At 35.0% G+C, this 22,901-nt stretch overlaps 1 protein-coding gene across 4 annotated transcripts in view; it reads right to left on the reverse strand.

The window, feature by feature from the left end:
• Window positions 1-8,327: 8,327 nt before the first annotated feature.
• Window positions 8,328-22,901, reverse strand: part of LOC145673404 (uncharacterized) — a 491,254-nt gene continuing 476,680 nt past the window's right edge. For all 4 annotated transcript variants that reach the window (XM_081743072.1, XM_081743073.1, XM_081743074.1 and 1 more), the window contains one exon: window positions 8,328-9,124. In XM_081743072.1, coding sequence (XP_081599198.1) covers window positions 8,915-9,124 — 210 coding nt within the window. In that variant the 3' untranslated portion in view covers window positions 8,328-8,914. The remainder of the gene's footprint in view (window positions 9,125-22,901) is intronic.

Below are 22,901 nucleotides of genomic sequence, written 5' to 3' on the forward strand. Positions count from 1 at the left end.
GTAAAGAGTACATTGTACTTATCACAGGTTGTTTACCAATAACAACTGTAAGAATTTATGTGTACTGTTAGTGATGTTTCGGAGGGCGCATCGGAACATGTCCTGGTATCCCGGTGGGCCAGCACGGGCCCGCCTATAGATTCATATTAAGAACTGTTTTCGGAGAAAACATTTATTCAAGTTTGCCTCTGCATTATTCAGCGCAAAAACCCACATATTTCTGCACGGCTGGTTGGAATTTTAAAATGTGTGTAGCGTGAAATATAAAAGCTGGGCGATATCTTAAAGACCTGAGGTGATAAAGCAAAAAACGGTTTTCAAATTTGAACTCCGTATGACAAATTGCATTAGAAAAAGTAAATATCATGTCAGATATCCAAAGCTCGTTTTTCAGTATTATAGAATATGAATAGTACGAGAAATTTCTATTTATGAATGGGCCAATATTAGATTAAAGTAGTGGTGTATATTGCAATTTGTTTAGAACAGGCACGTAGACAGGATTTCGCAGCAGGGGGATCCGTGACGAAATATTTTGGTTATCAGGGGCTCGATCATTCTAAACTATTTTACTGTTAACATACGTATATTGGTTCGTATAGCCAGGATTTCGTAATGGGGGGGGGCTTGACATGAAATACTGTGGTTATCCACAAGAGGCTCGATCAATCTATACTATTTTACTGGCAACATACCCATATTGTTTTTTTAGGACAATAAAATGAGTAATGTTAGTCTTTTAGTTGCAAACTGAAGAAATCTCGAGTAAAAGAATATCTTTAAAAAAGTATTTGAAAAAGATATAGTCTTCCGAGGTTATTTGAACTCGGTTTTTCTTGTCTTTTTTCCCCTTCATTTTCTTATCTTCGTTTAATGCCGTCAAGGATAGCATCGAGCTTTCTTCCGGCGGTAAAGACATCCTATAAATGGATTAGTGTTGCCGTGAAAATGAAAATTTCTTTAACAAGTGTAACTGGAATCTATATTGCCAGGCTCATATTATTGGTGATTGTGGGCATTTCTTAAGTTCTACTTGAGAGTTTATCTGATGGAACCGGTTTATCGATCGTCGTTTGTAGTACATAGGATTAGCATGGAACTAGATGGAATTCGGAATGCTCCGTCACAATAATATCAATTTTTAACTTGATCCCTTTCCCCCTGTTTCCTCCACACAAATTTCCTCATAAGAAAAAGTAACCAAACGCTTGCTGTAGCTTTTTATTTTTAACGCTGATTCTTCTTTTTCCTTCATCCTTCCTTATTTTTTTTATTTCTGGTTTTGAAGGGGAGTTCCGGAACCCTCGGGACCACCCCTTGGCTACGTGCCTGGTTTAGAAAGCATGCAAGGTTATTACCATAATTATGTTTTGATATTTATATTAACACTGCATGTACCGAAAACAACAATTTAGTATTTCCTAATATGTGTATGTAAACATCTAAGCACAATCCTGTATGAAAAAATATTTTTTTTTTTAATTTGATAAAGGCATAACTATTGAAAACTGATTAGAGTGACAACTGTTAACAAAATTGTAAATTAGTTCAGATCATTTGTCACAAGAAGTTCATTGCAAATTATCTTTTTCTTTAAAAATCGCCATATATAAATTACTGTGAATAAAGATTAATTTAATTATCACCATTTTATTTCCGTATTTAGATTAAAAAAAACATCTTAGCATTTTAGGAGTCATTTCATAAGAACCGTTTAGTGTATTTTCAACTATAAGATGTACACTCCGCATCAAAAAATTGCGACAGCTAACGCCGTGCAGCTAGGACACCCAATATACACCTTCTTCGGAAAAGACTAAAAAATGGCAACCTCTTTGGCTATTTGAAAACAAAATTTTAATTATACTATTTCGACACAAATTTGTTTTTATTCTATAATTCAATGTGATCAATGTGAATGAAATTTGAAACATGCAAGGTCTGCTACATCTATAAGGAACATCCAATTTTCCATTTGAACGTTTGTGACTTTTTATTATGATACGGTTTGGAATTTTAATATACGATATTTCTAATAAACATTTAGCAGTAAAATAGCACTTATTCAATTTTATCTTTCTTTCTTTCTCGATTTTCTTTTTTTTGTTCACTTTGCAGTAGTAGTCTGGAATGGAAGATATGACCTACGCTACCTACTGGGTTTATTAGAATGTAGTTTGCATTAGTACGTCCAATGAACACTACCGAATTTACAACCGAAGCACGCGGAAACAAAGCATGTGTGTAAAACTTTTGACATTATCTTAGATGTGTCTGTGAGATCTACAGTTCTACTGGAAATTGAGTATGCTCTCCTTTATGCAATGTATTCTATATATTCGAATAGTCCTGAAAAAAAAATATAAAAGCAAACGTTATTTCTATATTACTGTTGGATTTTTGGTAACGGAACTTTATAATGTTAGGTTCTTTTCTTACTAAGTTTAAAATTCCACACGTTTATCTGTTCTCCCTTTTCTTTTTCTTCTTCTTTTGCCTTCTCTCTCTCTCTCTGCCTCATTTCTGAACCTCTGTGTAATTGACATCCATTGGTTTCAATTTTTCATTTTGTGTGTTTCAGTTTCTCCCTAAATCAACTTATGAACCTTTTTTCGTCTAGGTTTTGTTATGTCATTTTATCGATAACAATACATGTGTAGTTTGAATTTAGAATTGCGTTCATGTTATTAGCTAATTTTAGTATGGGAGAGAAGAAAGGAGGAGAGAGAGAGTGGTCTCTTTACCAGACATGATTATGGGATAAGAAGGTGCATATTGGGTGGCCTAGCTGCACGGCGTTAGCTGTCGCAATTTTTTTGATGTAGAGTGTACAAAGGCGAACGTAGAACATACTTTCTGAATTGGAGTTTGGCAAGTTTAGAATAAGTCATATTTACAGTTGCAAAAAAGAATAATAAATATTAAATTTTATTTTAAGCATAATTTTGTTTTTACCGTCTGAAGGGACATATTTCTTAACAGTTGCTAAAATGGCAGCACTATATTAAATATCTAATTTACGTAGTTTATTACACATTTATTATAATATTAACACATGTACATATTTATGTATACGTTGTAAGTTGCAACACAATAGACCTCGGCGTTTACTAAAATTTAAAAGTGCGTCAATTACAGTACATTTTTCTTGTAATACTACTGTCATTAGTAACTATTTGTATAGCACTTATTATTCTATTGCTGTAGTATTCAATCAGTGTTGAAGAGATACGATTATGCTTGTGCTGTTACATTATTCTAGTTTCGCTGCAGAAATGTTTACTAGATATACCATATATCTGAGTTACGATGCGTGTTGAAACACTGTGCATTTTAGATTAATTGTTCAACTCCTGTTCAACGCACTCTCGAAAGGGAAAAAAATGTTTCTTAGTATGAGTTGTGGTATTGTAGAATACATATTTAATAATACAATATATTCTCATGTGCACTGTAAGAAATGGGACACAAATGTGATGCCTAGAAAAAATATGGAAAAAGTAAGTATACCTCTTCCAGGCGATAAAAATTACAGTCATCGCTAAAAAAAAAAATAGTACAAATTGTTTCTCTGCAAATTCGCACTCGCGACGTAAGGTACGATTAATAATACTCGAGTGTTTAATTTGTGGAAGACCCAACACGTTTCTTATAGAAATGTGAAACTTCAGAAAACTTGTGAAACACTATTTTGTGGCTGAATTAATGTTTATCATATTTCCCTCAGTGCTTGTGACACCTGTTTCAATTCTTGGTAGTGGTGCTTCACTCAGACTCGTATCCCACTAGTGGCTGTCTTACCAACTTAATAAAAAACTAGGTCCGGACTCCTATAAATTCCGTGTGAATACAGGTGTTAAAATTCAATCAATCCATTTCAGAATAACTAGTTTAACTATGCTGAAGTGTCACATGTACCTTTCAGGTACAATAAGTAGTCGTATTTACATACTACATTATTTACAAGGATTTATTCAAGATGTTTACATACAGATTTATATTTCAGTAATGCAGTTTTCGGTGCATACTCGAGACGGGAGGGGCCGCGGTGGCTCAGTGGTAGAGCGTCCACCTCTGGTGTATGGGGTCCCGGGTTCAAACCCTGCTCCCTTCAAGTGACTTTCTGGTTTACCAACCGTGTGCGTTGGTTTCCTCGGGGTTCTTCCGTTTCCTCCCACTTTCTTCATTCCACCATTTCATTCATTTCTCATTATCACCGTCTCTTTTAGCCTAGCCGGCATATCCGTGGAACGTAAAACTCGAACATTTCATTTCATCTCATTTCTAGAAATGGAAAAAAGTGTGATGTGAATCAAATTTTAAATGAAATGATAACAAAGAGGCAAAATAGCCACTGACCATTAGACCTCTTTTTATGAAATATAACCTGCTTGACATTTGAGTAACACAAGGTAACGAGACGTCTCGTATTAGCCAGAACAGTCCCTTTTTTCAACCGCTGTCCCGTTTTTTCTGATTCTCAAACGGGACGCCTAAATGTCCCGTTTTTAAGCAAAAGTGACCCAGGTGTCCCGTAATTATTATTCAATATATAACTGGTCAATGCAGATTCTACACTCTTCGGTACCAACACTCATTGGCAAGGTTTAGCTGTGTCTGGAACTTCTGAATGTTTCAAGCATGGCTTTACTTCATCAGCCATCAACTTTCCATTCCGCAGTAGAAAAAAATACAAGGTCAAACATTTACAGTTTTTGAGGTAATTTCTGTTTTATATGATTTAAAGAAAAATTTAGTTTCAAAATCTCAAGATTGCTTCATTTCAGTAGCTGCGAGGAAAACTCTTGAGAATTTGGATACGGGAAGGTTTATTTCTGAAGGAGCTGAGATTCTCCAGTATGTTCATACTTTCTATCAAACTGCAGTTGAATATTTAGATAAGTGAATAAAAGCCCTTCAAACTTTTGAAGCAATTTAGTTAGATTACGCTTAAAGGTGTACCATATTGGCGGAATATACAAAAACAGTAGACTTTATTCAAGAAAATAGTCCTTTCGTTCAGATTGATGATACTGCTCTTTACGACGACTGTGTGTATTTAAAAGAATACTTGACACCAGAAATATTGACTAAGTGGATCTCAAATAGAGTATCTCCTGACAAGTTCTGGGTAGAAGTATTTTCCCATTTCTGTTCTAACGTACCGTACTCAAATCTTCTAAAAGTTGTGGAGTTCCTTCTCTGTTTACCCGGGACTAATGATCCAACTGAACGTATGTTCTCGCACATGAATGTTTTGTGGACAAGTGGGAAAACCCAACTGTCTATAGATACTTTCAAAGCTGTGCTGATCCGTAAGATTAATTTTGATCAGTCTTGTATTAATTTCTACAAACTTTTGAATGCAAACAAAGGACTATTAAAGAGGATCCAGTCATCCCAAAAGTACCAGTGAAAGTTACACTAGATGATATAGTAAAGAATAGCGGATGTTTTGTAATGAGGTAAGTAGTTTATTAGTAGCTAAAGGTACTGTTGGATAGTACTTAAGTTAGAAACGATACTCTTACTTGTGTATTTTATAATTGAAAACACTAGTGAGTCCCAAAATGCAACCTGGAAGTCAGATATTTATCCCCGTTGCCGATTCGTGTGCGTCCCGTTTCTACAAGTAAAAATTATGGTCACCTTGGAGTAACATCAAAGAACACACTGACGAGAGGGTTTTGCCAGTGGGAAGGTTATCTATTGGCGTTATTTGAGATTTGTTTTTCTTTTTAGAGCGGAAAGAAACAGAGCTTTTGAGATTATGAAACTGTACATGAGGATATTACAATAACATTTAAAAATGTGGGTGTGTTAGATGGACAACAGTCCGTATCGTATGATATCAGTTTTCTTTATGGCCAGACCTGAACATTTAACTTGTTAAGTTTTGATGGTCAGACATGTATAAACATGTTTCTCTAGGCAGTTCCAAACTAATACGTAACTAAGCCGCCGTTAGGCCATGTGATCTGTGACTAAGCTGCTGATAGTGGATGTATTCTCAATCACTTTATAAAGAAGAAATTGTGTGAAAAATAAAAAGATAAATACAGAAAATCTTCGGAAAATATATAAGTTTAAATATATTTTATCTTGAGTGTTATTATAGAACATTTAGTGAGTAAACTACGTTTTAATTAGTTTCAGAAATTATAATATAACGAACTTATGCCTAATATATAAATGTTATTAGGATTACAAGTAGATCAAATTGTGTATTGCCTATTTTAGTTCAGAACTTCCAAATGAAATTTATCATAATGATTTCTATTAAATTTTTAATATGCTGTAGTAAAACTATTTAAAATATGAAGATATCGCTTTAACAGTTAACAATATGGCTGATATATATTTATGAGAAATAAAATATAGGGCCTACGAGAAACCTCAGTTTGAATAAATCAAGTTTCTTGCTTACGAATATCAGAAAAGGGAAAGGAATATATATTAATTACAGCACTGTTAAAATTGATCTATAAGCAATACTAAATAATTGATACTTTACCGATGACTGCATTTTCTCAGGTAAATAAAGAATAAAGTAATAACACTAATTTCGTTTCAAAACAAATCAGTGTCCAGCCAAATAAGCCAAATAATGAGTTATTATTATCGCATCTGCTAATCGTGGTATTCTCGTAACTTAACAGTATTGCCAATTACTACGACATTCTTCCAACGAGAGTTACATATTTTGTATATTCTAAATTTAAGAATGAGAATGTTAAACACAAATCTACGAACTCCAGGATAATTCTACATCCCAAAGAATTTTTGTCGGGAATTCAAGGTAGTCTCGTATTAAGGGGACAGACTACCAAATATTTCTCAAAAGCTAACATTTTTTCTTTTGCCATTTTTTCGTAAGTGAAAAGAGATAAAGAAATATAACTTACTTCAATAATAGATAATGTTATTCTACACCCGAAAATACGGATCGGAAGAATTTTCAGTGTTACCATCCATAGGAATTACAGTGTGATCAGAATTTGAATTACCCAAAAATCTAGGTTATGGCAGTGATTAGAAAAATGAACTCAAATGCAATTATGACTTATCATGCTGTCTGTGTTCCTTGGTAACTACTTTTTAAATAATATTTGTATTTATTTTGTAATAAAGAGTACAAGATAAATAATTTTAATAAACAGTAGAATTAAAATCCCACAAAATACGATTTGTACACGAACCCTAGTAAACAAAGCTGTATGTTGTAAGTATGTGAATGTATCGATCTTTTCCAGTTTGTGGCTTACGCCGATTCTGATGCGAGATACTAATTTTTTTTGCTTATACGATCAATGGAGTGCTAAACGAAACGATATAGATATAACAAAAATATGTTACTAAGAATATACCTTGATGTATTTATTTCGGCTCAGAAAACTTTCAGGTACGGTAGATAAGAGAACTTACATGTTTTGGGTTTCTCTAAATAATATAAAGCAATTTCAGAAGTTCTCAGTGGTGCATTTTGTTCTAGAGAATCGCGCTTTCTTATAAGCCACACGAATTGACACACTATCAACTGAATATACTTTAAGTTCATGATTCGATTACTTGACAACAAAATCAAATCAATGACTGCAGGAACGACTCAAATCTGAAATTTGGTTTAATAACTTTTCCCTGTTCTCGAGTGCAGCGTTTCTCAACCGCTGGGTCGCGACACATTGGTGTGTAGCGAATATACTGTATGTCAGGTGTGTCAAGAGATTTTTAACGTATTCTTACATCTTCCGTAAAGAAGTTATGTTTAGAAGAGAATAAAATGTATCCCCAATCGACTTGATTTCACACTTGGCTTGCAACTTTAAAGCTGGAAAGTTTGCTTCTAACGCTGTTCATTTTTCTTTCGAGAATAACACTAGAGACAGAAAAGTAATTTCAATAACACAACTCTTGATGTTTTCTTCTCGATTAAAGACATCCCACTAGTTTGAAGTTTGATGTATTCTTATCTTTCTCATATTCCTGCTTAAGAGTCTTAAGTTACTTTTTTTTAAAAAAAAATATATATGTTTCTATTCAAGTCTTACGTAATGGCCTTGTAAAATTTGTATGTCATAGTCTTTCCATAATAAAAATCTATTTTATGTATTTTATATGTTTGTTTATTTTTACAACTAGGGGGGAAATGCATGCAGGGGTGTCGCGAAAGTTTGAAACGTACTTTGGTGTGCCCTGAAAGAGAAAAAGGTTGAGAAATGCTACTACTGTTATAAGCAACTTAGCATAAATAAAGGACGGGCGTCAAAGGTGCTACAACGGTGTAAAGGCAACATGCACTACAGATTGAGAGAAAAGAAAGTCAGCAATCCTGATTTAAATAGCTTTTTTTTCTTTAATATCTGAAAGCTACACAAAATGGACTCAAGTCCTTTCTGCAAATATTCGATTCAATTTAAAATGGAGAATAAAATAAAATGAAAGAGTTAAAACAAATAAACAATATGATAATACAGTAACATTGTGCATTAACTTTCTTTAATATCCAAAACAAACTATAGCAAAGCTGTTCTTATTACATTTCTTTTATATATGAAGGAAAGGGAACATTCCTTTACACAATATCTCTAATTGCATGACTGAACTGGAGAATCCAGTCATTTAAACCTTATTCGAACTAATTTCCAGTCTAAAGTCATTTCGTAAAATTCCTTATTTGATGAAGATATTAGTTTAAAGATAGCAATTTTAGTATTTACTTGTCATTACTAGCAGGCGGATTGGAAATAAATTACAACTGGTAAGCTGGTATGTATAGATAGACGTCTAAGTATCCTTCCATTTAGGTAAAGTTGTTTTTATTTTCTTAACACCCGGTATTAATTTTGGCATCTTAATTTATTACAGCTTTGTCATACTATTTACACTGGCCCAATGTGATCGCATATAATATACATCAGTTAACATCAGACGCTTCGAATGGCGTGGACAATGTTTCACTCTCAGCATAGCCGACAGCGTAAGATCCGTCATATTCCAAAATAGCAGCCACTCCTACGCGACACGCTGTACTGGACGCCACAGGAGCATCATAGAATTCTCCGAAGTCACTGTTACTTTTTTCTCCAGTCCCAACAAGAACCGTGATGGGACCTTCGTCCTCTATCTGTAAATACAAATCAATTTATATATATATGAGTATTTTATACTAGGCTATAGAAATGTAAAATAATAATGCCAAAGCAGAGATTCTGGCTTTTTGCATAGTTACATACAATAAAAATAATTTACTGTATATATTGACTTATTCAGAGAAACATTTAAAATTTCACTCATAAATTAAGTTCATTTTATTTCATAAGCAAAGGTAATGTGTCAATTATATTATGTATACTGAATGGGGTCACGGTAGTGCAGTGGTAAACGCTTACCTCTGATGCGTGGAGTCCCTTATTCGATCCCCGGACAAGTAAGTTTGTGATAGACAACATCATGTCCGTGGATTTTCTCAAGGTACTCCGTTTTTTCTCACTTTCTTATTTCACTAATTCTTCCATCATCATTCGCTTGCTTGAATCATTGTCTCCCTTAGCCTAAGGGATCGCCTACATATTATGTAACGAAGCAAAGGGAAAGGGGTTTGGCCTTGCGTTACGAAGTGTTCCAAGGGGGAGGAGGGAGTTTACATCCTCCTTAAGTAACGCATGTTTTTTTGTTGTAAATGTCATTTTTATTCTCAAGTTTATATGCAATCTTTTAAACAAATAGTTTTATTCACTTCTTTTATTTTTTATAAATAAATAAATATTTCTATTGCTTTGGGAAATTGCGAACAGATAGCCTATATAAATGAATCGTGCAGAAAAGATTCGGAAGTGCTACTTGACATCAGCATGACAGGTTACGAACTTTCCCTGTATTACAATACAATAAAATTCCGTTTCATGGCTATCGCAGAATTGCACATACGGCTCCCACTTTTCTGGAGTTAGTTGTTAGTGATTGTCATCAGCACTTGAAAATGCCCTCATTTTCCCACTCGTATCGCTGTTTCTGAGAATATTGTTTAAAACTTTAGATTTGAATCATTACCCCACTCTATTCTTCCAAGGGGTGTCGCATGTGAAAAAGAAGAAACTCATTTTCGTGAAATTATATTTTCCGCAACGGAACTATCCACGACTTGGAACAAAATGAGATATTAACAACCTGATTCCTCGGGTATTTATCTAATACTGATTTCTTTCTTCCTTTTTTATTTGAATATTTCTGGTGAAATCGAGTTTATTCTGATTCTGGAATTGATTTGGGACAAGAATTTAAAAGGGGTAAACTGAATTCCAAAGTCTAAAGAAGATGCTCGAAAGCTCATTCTGTACAATGTACCTGCTCCTTCAAGTGTGCAGCCACTTCGAAACTGTGGTCAACAATAAGAGATTGTTTTTTGCATCGTTGATACAGGCGAACTTCAAATACACGGCGCCTCCTGGATCCCGGAAAATGAGATCTATGTCAGTTATTTAAATCCTGTTTCACCTGTATTTTCCGGTAGTATTTTCTCCTTGCCAATCATCGGTGACCTAAAAGGATCGGTGCGGTCTCCTTTGGAACACGACAGTATACATTTTCGAAGAATTAAAACTAGTTAGGGGTTAAATCATTATTACGGTACTACGACTTTCTAATACTTTGATTTATTAGCGAAGAAACACTACAAATATATTCAGAATACAAGCATTTTGCAACAAAAAGTTCTACCATTAACAATAGTATTTTTTTGTGTGTGTTGTAATAACCCGCAAAATAAGCAAAATTGGTTAAAAACAAAAATCAAAGTGTTACGTAAGAAAAGATGCGTTCGTTTTGCGTTACGAAGTGCAACAAGGGGGGCAGGGGGGTAAAAATTGGTAAAAAAAATAATGTTACATAATACGTAGACGGCCCCTGAAAGGCATAATCGTGGACGTTAAACTGAAAGATTTCATTTTACGTACACTGAAATAGTATCATATCGACCTTCTAAGCAAAGGCGTCACTTATATAGGCAGGAACAATTACTACCCTGAAATCGCAGAGAAAATCTACGATCATGGTGTATGTCCACACGAAGTCCAGGAGCTCCACTCGACAGAGACAGTAACAGAGGTAGTAAGAAACAAATCTTCATTACTTTAATAAAGATTCATAAATTTAAAATTCATGTCATTGTGTTTGTATGATCATTTTGAGCATTAATTACAGTTACTTGTTGAAGAACTTTATAGAAAATCAATTACAAAAGCATTGGTTTTGCTTTCCTAAAAAGAAGATATTATTTTACGAATCCAGCTTTAAAAATCAAAGAAAGAAAGACAACTCGTCTTATGCGTAGCAAAATTTTTTAACACATATTAGCAGAGCCGTAGCTATCGATTTCGGCGCCCGGGGCGAAGTAGAATTCAGCGCCCCCTACACTGACCTTACCAATCATTTTATATATATATATATATAAAGAAAAGCAGCTTTTGTTGTTATGCTACGCTGAATTTTTATTCATCTTCTTGGAAAGACCAAACCATTGCAACAACCAAGAACGATCATTATGTACCCTTTTACAAATAAGAGCTGTTTCCAAGAGCCTTATTTTGGACTTTTTGTTAAAGTTGACAAAACTACCCTTGGTTATATACAAATTCACTAGGAGAACAGTTATGGAAATTTACTACTATTTACAACGTTTCATACTATCGATAATAAATGATTTCAATACATTAAAAACTATGTGCTTTTAAATTGTTCGAAAAGGGTGACAGTATTAATTTCCAGTAATAATTGTAAACTTCTTACTTTTATTTTGTATGTGACCACATCAATAGTATTTTGATTTCGATCTTTTAACGGTAAAAAATATTTTGTAAAATGTAATGGAAATTCAAAAGGAGCCTTCTTTATGAATTTCTAAATATTGATCGATGGAGGTGAAGAATATGTTTTCAATGTTTGTACTTAAAATCCTAAATATACTTTGGCTACTACATATGTCTGAAATTATAGTAATTTCTTAATTTCTTAATGATAGAAAGTTCCGAATTTAAGGTGTTTATTATTGATTAACATATTAAAATACACTAACACGTACATATATGAAGAATGTGTGTACTTATGTTTTGTATGTATGTAGATAGATAAAAACATCACACAACTAGACAGGTATGCACAAAATAATATGCTGGCGATACAAAAAGTTGATGAAAAAATGACCCCAATAAATTCCTCTGAATTGGAAGCATCATTGATAGTGATTAGAGTCTGAAAGAGTCGAACTTCGTTAGGCTAATTTATGATCCCTTAAGCCCCTATTCTACAACTGCTTGAAGTTCGAAAATGTTATTGTTCCCCTCGTTTACCTTTATTTTTAATATTCCCACGCAAACAGCAGCTTGAATGTGTCTCGTCATTCTTCTCACTTCCATACCTTCATTCTCACCGTCACACAGTGGGGCCAAACCAGGCAATTCTTAGCAAAAACTCGAAAAATGAAATAAAAGATTGACTGGATATAATTTGTTATAATGAAACCTTAATAGTGTACACATTAAATAGTGTGATGGAAAAGAAGTGATAGCAGTTTGCAATGAACTCATGGGACGTGTAAATTTGGTTATCCACCGAAGCCGGAGAGACGCTGCTTACTGACAGAAGATAGGAAATTGACTTTGAATGCGACTATTCCTACATTGCGTGTAGATAATTAGTGGCTGGAATATATGGTGACACGTCCCACATGTATGTATCGTTTTGTATATTTAGAATGTTGATGTGATGTGTAGTCAATAATCATATTCGGAATATTGTTAATATCATTATCATATCCCTATGGTAATCCCCTACCTATCATATTTGGAAAATAGTGTGGTACTGAAAGCATATAAAGTATAGTCAAACGATAGAATGGCATTTTAGTAGAAAATATGGCATAATATGTTTGTGATTTTTAATATGTCGTAGCGGAAACATTGCTCTTACTGTATGCAAAGAGAACACCTGCACATATTTGCACTTTTGGGAAATATAGCGCATGAAAATGTTTGAGAAAAACCGCATTCTGGATGCAATGCTGCTTTTGAATTGAGCTTGGATGAATTTATGAGCAAGTGTTAGGTAATTAGACGTGTGATCCCCATGCACGCAGTGACAAAGTTGAATATAGATCGATTCTGGGAATTTTGCCGCCAGACCTCGTTGGGGGCTTCATTGTCACAACGAACTTTCCACCAGGGGCGGATCCAAGGGAGGCGATCGGGGGGATCGCTCCCCCCAGAAAATGGAACTTTCTTATTTTATATATATAAATAAAACCCATCCCAAAGTTTGGAGCCCTTAATAGTAGCAGTATGACAACCCACCGCCCCCCCCCCCAGAAGTCGGTCCTGGATCCGCCCCTGCTCTCCATAACTTTGAAATAATTTTGAGAAGCAAGAACTTTTCTTCAATTTTGTTACTATTCAGTTGTAAAATGAATAAATACACTTTTTCCTTTCATGCGTAAGAATGTAAGTCAATTGTAAATTGCCAAATCAAAGCATATTGCCCACGCGTTTGTTTATCCCAATCATATAATATGTTATATAATTTAGGCGCGAATATAAGGAACATTTCCTTTTATGATGTAAAACTCTATGTTTTTGATAAAATAATGTCGAAATAATATTATTGTAACCACTGCACACACCGAACTAATTGGTTTTCTTTCAATTTTCTGCTTCATATTGCGAATTCTTATTTTTGCCAAGAATTCAGTGCTTTGCCCCACTGTGCGTTGAGATTAATCGGATTGAGTAGAAAAACGATTTGAACTAAGCAAACTCACCACTGTCAACATGCCGAACACGATTTTGCTCGTTTCTGATTTTGAAAATGCTCCTGCGTACATTATAAGTCATTATATAACGAGAATATAATACAGAATTATATTATTAAATAATATTTGCAGCAAAGACTATTATATGGCTATTAACAGCTTACACTTCTTTTATTCTGGAAGACGATTACACGTACTCACTATATCACAAAATATTTGTCTTCATAACATCAACTATCTATCTTTATAACAATTCTGTCATCTTGACAACCATATCAACAACAACTAATCAACAAACCTTTTCTTTTTTTCAATATACCTATATGTGTTCAATTATTGCGCCTCTGATCATATACCTAAAACAGATACAGATTGATAATATTATTTACATCGTTATATAAATTGTCGCTCGAACGGGAATTATGTAACAGTAATACTGTGAAGGAAAGAACCCTGGATTAAAAAAAAGTTTCCAAATATTGATATTTTGAATAGCCCTCGTATCAATTTAAAAATTGCATTAATACAATTATTTTTCTTCTCTTATCCTTATATATATATTCATATTACTATATTATTATTATCTTTTATATGTAGTCTTAATCATACATTCATATATTAATAACATCAAAAAAATATCGTCGATAGGACTATTCAGTTGGCTATTCCTTCCTGTATTAAATAATATAATATCATCTTTATCTACATTTAACATATTTATCCATGTTCCAGCAACATTATTAGTACAGTAAAATTAGCTCCGAACTCGGGCATCCAAAAAAACAAAGGTTTGAGTGTTCCACATTGTTCATTACACTTTACTTTAAATGTGGTAAAAAGTCTCCACCAAAAGACTGTCGGGTTTTGGAGGGGAGAGGGGGCCTGGAGGTTGGTATGAGTTGTTGAAATTAGTTTAGAAAAATGATAATATTGTTGATCAAAAGCATATTCATAATATAAGTAATACTTTAATATACAATCCTTGACATCTAATCTAGGCTATATGCTTGACACCTATAAAACAAATACAGTAAAGTCTCGATTATCCGCGATCATCTTTACTGTAGAAAATCTACGTAGTAAAGTAAAATCACAAAAAGAAAAAGGTATGTTAACACTTAAAAACAAAGCCAGTGGACATTTTTATGAGAAAGCAAATCAACAAACTTGTCTGTTTAGGTAGTAATAATGTTATTTGTAGAAATTCACCTGTAAATTTCAATTCAATTTGACATTAAGAAGAGGTATGCATTGTAGCTCCACATAACATGTGTCTGTTTTCAAATGATCGATTAAATTGTCCAAAAGAAATTTCGTATAGATGTATTCTTCTTTGTCCATTTTGAACACTGTCCGGTATAAGTTTGCCGCGCCACCCAATTACAAGGATAATTAGAGTTTACTGTATAGAAAGCAAAAAAACATATATAATTAGACAAACCTAAAACGAAAATTATTACCTTAAGCATTAAGCACAGAGATTTTTCATTTCTCTTCATCATTTTCATCACTATCTGAATTTGTTTCAGAAAATTCTTGCATATCCTCGTCATCTGTCAACACATCTTCTTCCGCATTAGAATCAGTGGCAAAATCTGTATTACTGCATCCATATCCAGCGCAGTTAGTACACATGGTTGTGCACTGAAGGGCACTTCTTCGGCAATCACAGTCGCTTAAACACTCTTCTTTGCATGAACAAGAGATGAGGCGTAGCAACCATTCTGGAGCAGCAGCAAGAGTTGTTGGTGTTGGACGCACGCAGATATCCACTGACCTTCTTCCAGCCCCATTTTAGTGGGTTTTTCTTGAATCCATTCCACTGTTGCACTTGGTGGTAGACTCTCAGTGAATGTTCCCTTGCTGCAGCTTTCGTTGGAAGTAGAATAGCTAACTGAAACTCACCTTGCACTGGCTGTCTTGCAACTGTCATTAAATATATCTGGTGACGTAAAGCATCCAAATTTCTTGTCTTGTGGGAATCATATAAAGATAGAAAAAAAATCATGGCCAGCTTCAGCAATATCGTCTGCCTGCGCATTAGGATAATTAAAAATAAGCAATTTTTTTCTGAGTTCCTCATCACTTTTAACTTTTTTTTAAATGGGACTGTCTTACCTTTCCTATATATTGAGGACACAGAGTCACAGCCTGTAAAGGCATAAACACACAACAGAACTTCCTTCATGTCCCCTATTTCATGCTGCATTTCTTGAATATTGTAAATTTTATTAGACTGATTTCCTTTACCAGGCACAATCATCTTTTGTCACGGCTGCTAACGATTTGACGGTATACTTTCTTTTTAAATGGATTTCATTGAATTTTAGCCCTTCGATCTCTTTTATTTCAGAAAGACCAATATCACTGTCCTCTTCACAATTTGTAGTAGAGTCAGCCAATACACCTGTAGAGAGAGAAGACAGCTGAGGAGGTTTTGTAAAAGGGTTGTGCAGTCGAAACCAAGTTATTGAAACTTTTAGGTGCTTGGCATTTAGCTTCTGGTTTGCATCACGTAACTCTTCGTGTTGCTCTGAGGAAGCATAATTAATAGATGCAAATCTCTCAACTGCCTCTACGATTCTGGAGCTTGCAGGCATCGACTTCACCCATGTAGCGATAGTTGATGCAGTGATTCCTCTGCCACCAGTCAACCCACCGCTACTTTTCATCGCCCGCATTAACACTTGTTCGATGGTCATATCGGTCCAAACACCGCACCAAAATTTGTTACTTCGGCGAATAATGAAGAACCCTCTGGTGATAAATTTGTCGAACTCTTCTTCGGGTAATGTACTCAGTAGATGTAGGCAATCTTGCAAGTACACATGAGCCGATTTCGCATAATTCAAGTGTCCTGTGGCATGGAGAAAAGGCAGTATTTGCTGCACACAGTGAAGATGGAGGTAAAAATCTCCAGTTCTCTCTGCTTTTATGAACATCTTGATAAGATGTATCATTTCTATGAATTGAATCCACAATTTTTGTGTTCTACCATGTTCCTTGAAATTCTGCAGCTGCTCATCTAAAGTATTTGCTAAATTCTTGACTGCAGTAGACCTCACTATCTCATCAGCACCTATTGTCCAAGAAGTTAATTGCGAATAGAGTGCCTTTAAATCTTCCTTGTTAACATCAGGATCGTGTGTCTCAAGGAAAACTGTTATAAGGGCTTCTTGGGTTAGGAACAAAGCACGAATAGATCTGGAATATGCTTTCCCCTACATCATTTGCGGAATGCTGTTTTTTGCGTATACTTGACTCCACACCTCTTCCAAACCACTTCCAGCCATTATGTGACCTACTGATCCTATAAAAGAAAGGAGAAAGTGAAACCCTCCAAGGCGAATGAATAGTGAGTTAAGAGGGCTACTGAGAGGGGCTGCAGGTACAATTTCCCGAGCCTTGGCATATAATGGTTGATCGAACGTAACCATCGTGCAAGCCTGACCCTGCTTAGCACCTTCCTGAGCAGCATAAAGGAGAACGGTGTAAATAGTGGAAGGGTTTGAGGGTGCTAAATTCACAAATGAAGGGTAAGGGGAAAAAACAAGGAATGTCCATGTATGTGCTTTTTCGGGTGCTTTGTCCTATCTGTTAGTGACTCTTGGTACTATTTGACTGTATATGCCATGCATACGTAGATGTAAAAATGTATATGTAAAAAGGGACAAAAGATGTAACTAACCCTATTCTTCTTACGCGGTTTCCAATATTAAATCGCAGTTTTCTCGAAAATGCAGTTTTTGACATTCCTTCTTTTTTCCCCTTACCCTTCAAATGGAAGAGCCAAAACTGCTGATGTTTCATACTGTTGTCCAGCATGCAGCTTTTCCATACAACCACTCCGACCAGGCCTACTATCGGTACACGAACCATTAAGCCAAATACCAGACAACAAAAACATATTCAAAGTGTGGGTGGTAATAGCTGATAAAGGTTTAATTTGCATTAGTTTCCAATTTAAAGCAGTTATACGTGTATACCCAGATGTATCTGGACGTTTGTATATCTGTAATTCTGTTAACCCACTGTGTTCAATTTCTTTTGTTCTGACATTCCTCTGAGGTACACAGGTGTCAACACTGAGTGCAGATTCAGGTGTCACACACAGTACACCACCCATCGAATGAAAAGTGGCATGACCATCCACAGTATGTACATTGTAATCAGCATTATCAAAGACATACTGAACATAGCCCTGATTTATGTTTAATTTGTCCTCACTGGTAACTGACCTTTCGAATTTTAATATTTCGTTATAAGAAGAACAGAACCCCATATTTGCCAGTAAGTCAATTAAGAGCCTGGACCCAAACCTTCTGTGAAGGAACACTGCTGTACCAAATTGAACAGGGGACACAAATGATTTTGGCCGAGATACTGCAATTATGGAATGAACAATAGCGATTGTTTTCCGTTCAGTACTTTTTTTATTTTCTTCTGTTATCCTGGTAGGCTTAATGATTTCATAAAGCAGTGTCTTCAGTAATTCTGGAATAAGATCTGGACTTCCCGTTTGAATTTGCTCAAGAGTTGGAAACTGAGAACAATCATAAGCTTGAGATTTCAGTGTTCGTCGAATTATTGCTGCTGCAGTTTTGATCACTCTCAATCCATCATCTTTTTCAACAACTTGCCGATTTTGGTACCAGACGTCCGACAGGATTCTGGATGCTGTTCCACTGAAGCATATTACGACCCTTCTTCCGGGAAGATCTGTTACATGTATGTTGGAACCAAAACGCCCGATCAATTTTCTTTTCAGGTGGCTGTCATCGTATGATTCCACGTTAGGGTTCAGATCGTTATACAGATTTTGTAATTCCTTCAACGTGTACTGGCATTCATCATTCTCAATTAAATATTGACATAATTTATCAAATGCTGCAGCTCTTTCACAGTCTGCTATTAATCCGCCTCTAGTTGCTGGCTTCGCAGGTTTACTTGAGCCTTCCACCTTGAATCTTGACAAACAATACCTACGGTACCTACCATCACATTGGACTAGGTCAATGACATTGCTAAGTCTGAGAAGTACTTCTCGTCCCCAAGCACAATTTCTTCTTAATGCGTCTTCACGGATACCTTTTGTCAACTCAACTGTCTGTACCTCACTCCATTCTTCTTGGTATGGATATCTGCATTTCGATACGTCCACACAAGAAACACTGTGTTTTGAAGTCAAATGGAGCACGGGGAGTTTGTTTAAGCTCAGGATTTGGAACTGTTGGGGGTGGCTTGGGTTTTAAAGTGTAGCGCCTATGACACTCCTTATGCACTTCCAACACTACTTCCTTTTCGAATTTCTCCTTCACACCATCTTGCTTAATTTCACTACACTCTATTATTCTATCTTTCCCTTTTTGAGTTAACCGAATAAGTTCACCACCTTTATCAACACAAGGTTGCAATACACAACTCATACTTACAATGATAATAATATCGTTTTCACGTCCAGAAAGCAAATCAAAACTGTTATGAAACAACTACCGGTAATACCACTTGCTATACTTGATCAGTGTGCCTTTGTTTGGTAAACATAGTAAATGATCAGAAATAGGTTTTAAACGTAAAAGGTAAAGTAGATACACAAGAGAATGTCGTTTACATTTTTTAAACATTAATCTTAAAATAATAATTATGCATGTTGATTTAAAAATAACAATACGCAGAGGAAATGTCGAGATTTTGTAATTTTGAGACATCTGCGGAGCAAAAATATAACTGTATCTTTAACAAAGAGAAAAATAATTTTCTAATATCTTTCCTTCTACCCCATCCCTCTCCCAAACCCGACACTATTTCTGCGGAGACTTTTTACCACACTTAGAGTAAAGGATAATAAATAATTTGGAATAGCCAAACCTTTGTTTTTTGGATGCCCGGGTTTAGGTGTTTTTCTGCCTAATTTTACTGTACTATATTTATAAATAACGACTATCGTCCTATTAGATGTTAACAAAATCAGAAGGCAATATAATATGCAAAGATCTTAGCAATCACAATACATAAAACAGGTACAGATTGTATAATAGCGAATTATGATCTGCAATTAATATAAAATTGAAACAAATATTTAATTAACAAAACAACAACAAAATAAAATAATTGTACTATCCACACAAAACAAATAAAAATAGATTTTGATTTAAGATTAATGTCATGAACTTCAACTAAGCATAATGGGCCCTCTTTTGGAACAAAATCAATTGAGTACGGTCCCCTCAGACACCGTAACTCCAATCTAAGTTACATGTCCAACAAATTCATTATAGAAAACAAAACTTATTAACTTCAATATATACCCTCGCATTACATAGCTGCTTTTAAAACATACTTTATAACAAGAAGCACACATAATGCTATTAATATTACGTTTTGCAATCATAGTAAAACACATGAATAATATGAAGCACAAATATTAAAGAAAACATATAACACTAAGACATATTCTGATATAAATTGAATAATTACGATCATAGACATGAAGTTTAAGATTAAATAACATAAAATAAGATACAATAAACCGATTCACATATCCATAAAGTATGTTCATTTTTCCTCAACACGGATTCAATCCATTTCACATCAACACAATCTATCCCAGGTCACGGTGTCTCATAGCTTCAATTAAATCACATTGTATTCCACATTCTTGTGTACTGTCTTGTCTTTCATGGGATGTTACCATATTTTGATTTCTATTCACGAAATTCCTGCCATCTATGAACGCACTTCTCGAGAACGTACCACGATTTTGCGCAAAAGGACGATAATTATTATTTCTGTTATTTGGATGTTGATTTTGCGTAAAAGTAAAAGCACGTAGATTGCCATTTCTATAATTTCTATTGAAATTTCGTTGCTTACTCCTAGTTTCTAGGACTGTTTCTACAATTAGGTGTTGTCTGATCACCAATACCAATTTGATTAATAACCCTATCATTAAATTGGCGATTATTGTGTTGGATATCTACGTTATGTATTGATTCATAATTAACATTAGTGCGAGTCGGATTGTTTTGCTTGTCCGGCCATCTATTATTATTCTGCATCGAAGATTGACTTTCGAAGTTTTGTACGATCATAAGGAGATGGTTGAAATTAACACATTGTGCTGTCATCAACGATTGCTGCAACCGAAAAGGCAAAAGTATGCGGATAGAAGCAATGATACGAGCTTCGGGATGGAACGGATTGATAGATTTTAATTCGTTATATGTAGCCACCACAAAATCAGTAATACTTTTATGAATCCTTGGATTATAATGCCTTGATCGGATTAACGCTTCCCGGTTGGCTAGAACAAAATCGTTCTCATAATTTGACAACAATGCATTTCTAAAATCAGAATACTTACGTAAACTACCTCTGATAGCCTTAAACCAAGTAAGACATGGAGGCAATAACACATGAGGCAAAACTTTTAAAAATTGAGATTCCTCGACTCCCATTAAATTACATTCGTCCTCGAATTTTTCCAGAAATGCGCTCGCTGATATGTCTTCGGATAGCCCACTGAATTTGGAAGGAGATCTAATCTCACTAAAACGTAGAGATTTACCAATTTTCTTGTGTTTCGGGGTACGAACGCCTGTAAACACTAACTTCTGATGATGAGGTACACCATTGTGTATTTCTTCCTTATCTGAACTGTTTTCACTGTGGCCGGATGATTCTAAATCGTCGTTCACATTTTCGGGTATATTTGAAGACTGTTGTACACTGGGTGAAGGAATTTCTTGAGTGTTCTCGGATTCGGTAAATTTAGAACGACGACACACTTCTTATAAAAGATTAACCTCCTTCTGTAAGGTTTTAATCTTATTCGAATGTTCCGTTACAGCGTTTTCAAGTACCTCTACTGTATTTTGTATTCCGGTAACTTCATGTGATATTCGTCCTACATTTTGGTCAGTTAATTCGAATTTTGCATTAAACTGTTCGTTCATCAAGTCTAACTTAGAATCAATTCGCTGCGTCAGTTGTTGCGTGATTTCTTGAGACATCAGCTGTATTTGTTGACTTGTGTTGAGTTTCATTTCTTCGACTTTCGCTGTAAGTTGTTGACTTGTGTTAAGTTTCATTTCTTCGACTGTCGTTGTAAGCTGTTCGACTGTCGTTGTAAGCTGTTGACTTGTGTTAAGTTTCATTTCTTCGACTGTCGTTGTAAGCTGTTGACTTGTGTTAAGTTTCATTTCTGCGACTGTCGTCGTAAGTTGTTGCTTCAATTGCATAAACATATCCAAAATTTGGCTAGTATTTACCATTTGCGACACGGTTTCTTCTATATTATCAGCCGTTGACCTACCATTATTATGTACATTGGCCATATTGGTCTTGCGCTCAATTTTTCTTCCGCTACGCAAATAAGTATAATTTAAGTTCATAAGTCCCTTGATATTAGAATTGAACCCTGTCTTTACTAATCTTCAAGACTTTTTACAGGGTCCCGGGTTTCGTTGCACCATTATATAACGAGAATATGTATATACCTATTATTATTATTATTAAATAATATTTGCAGCAAAGACTATTATATGGCTATTAACAACTTACACTTTTTTTATTCTGGAAGACGATTACACGTACTCACTATATCACAAAATATTTGTCTTCATAACATCAACTATCTATCTTTATAACAATTCTGTCATCTTGACAACCATATCAACAACAACTAATCAACAAACCTTTTCTTTTTTTCAATATACCTATTTCTGTTCAATTATTGCGCCTCTGATCATATACCTAAAACAGGTACAGATTGATAATATTATTTACATCGTTATAATTACTCGGCACCTTGTATACCACATGTCATTAAGAAATCATCTACAACTCTTCAAGTAATAAGTAAAAACTTGTTATCACTTACTTAAACTCTAGGATTGCGAGCGAAGCGTGCTAGAAGACTTTTAAGAAATCTACGTATTTCATTGGTAACCGACAGCAATATTGATCTAATAGGGCGCCAATACTTTCTGGGGGCGACTCGTCTTTTACTCATGTCCAACATCACTTTTTCTTTCTCCTTGCTCGTTCGGCGCCCCCTTGCTATCAGCGCCCGGGGCGGGCGCACCGCTGGCCCCCCATTAGC

The sequence above is a fragment of the Thermobia domestica genome, chromosome 16 (genome assembly GCF_964235325.1).
Source record: "Thermobia domestica chromosome 16, izTheDome1.hap1.1, whole genome shotgun sequence".
In the NCBI taxonomy this organism is placed as follows: domain Eukaryota; kingdom Metazoa; phylum Arthropoda; class Insecta; order Zygentoma; family Lepismatidae; genus Thermobia; species Thermobia domestica.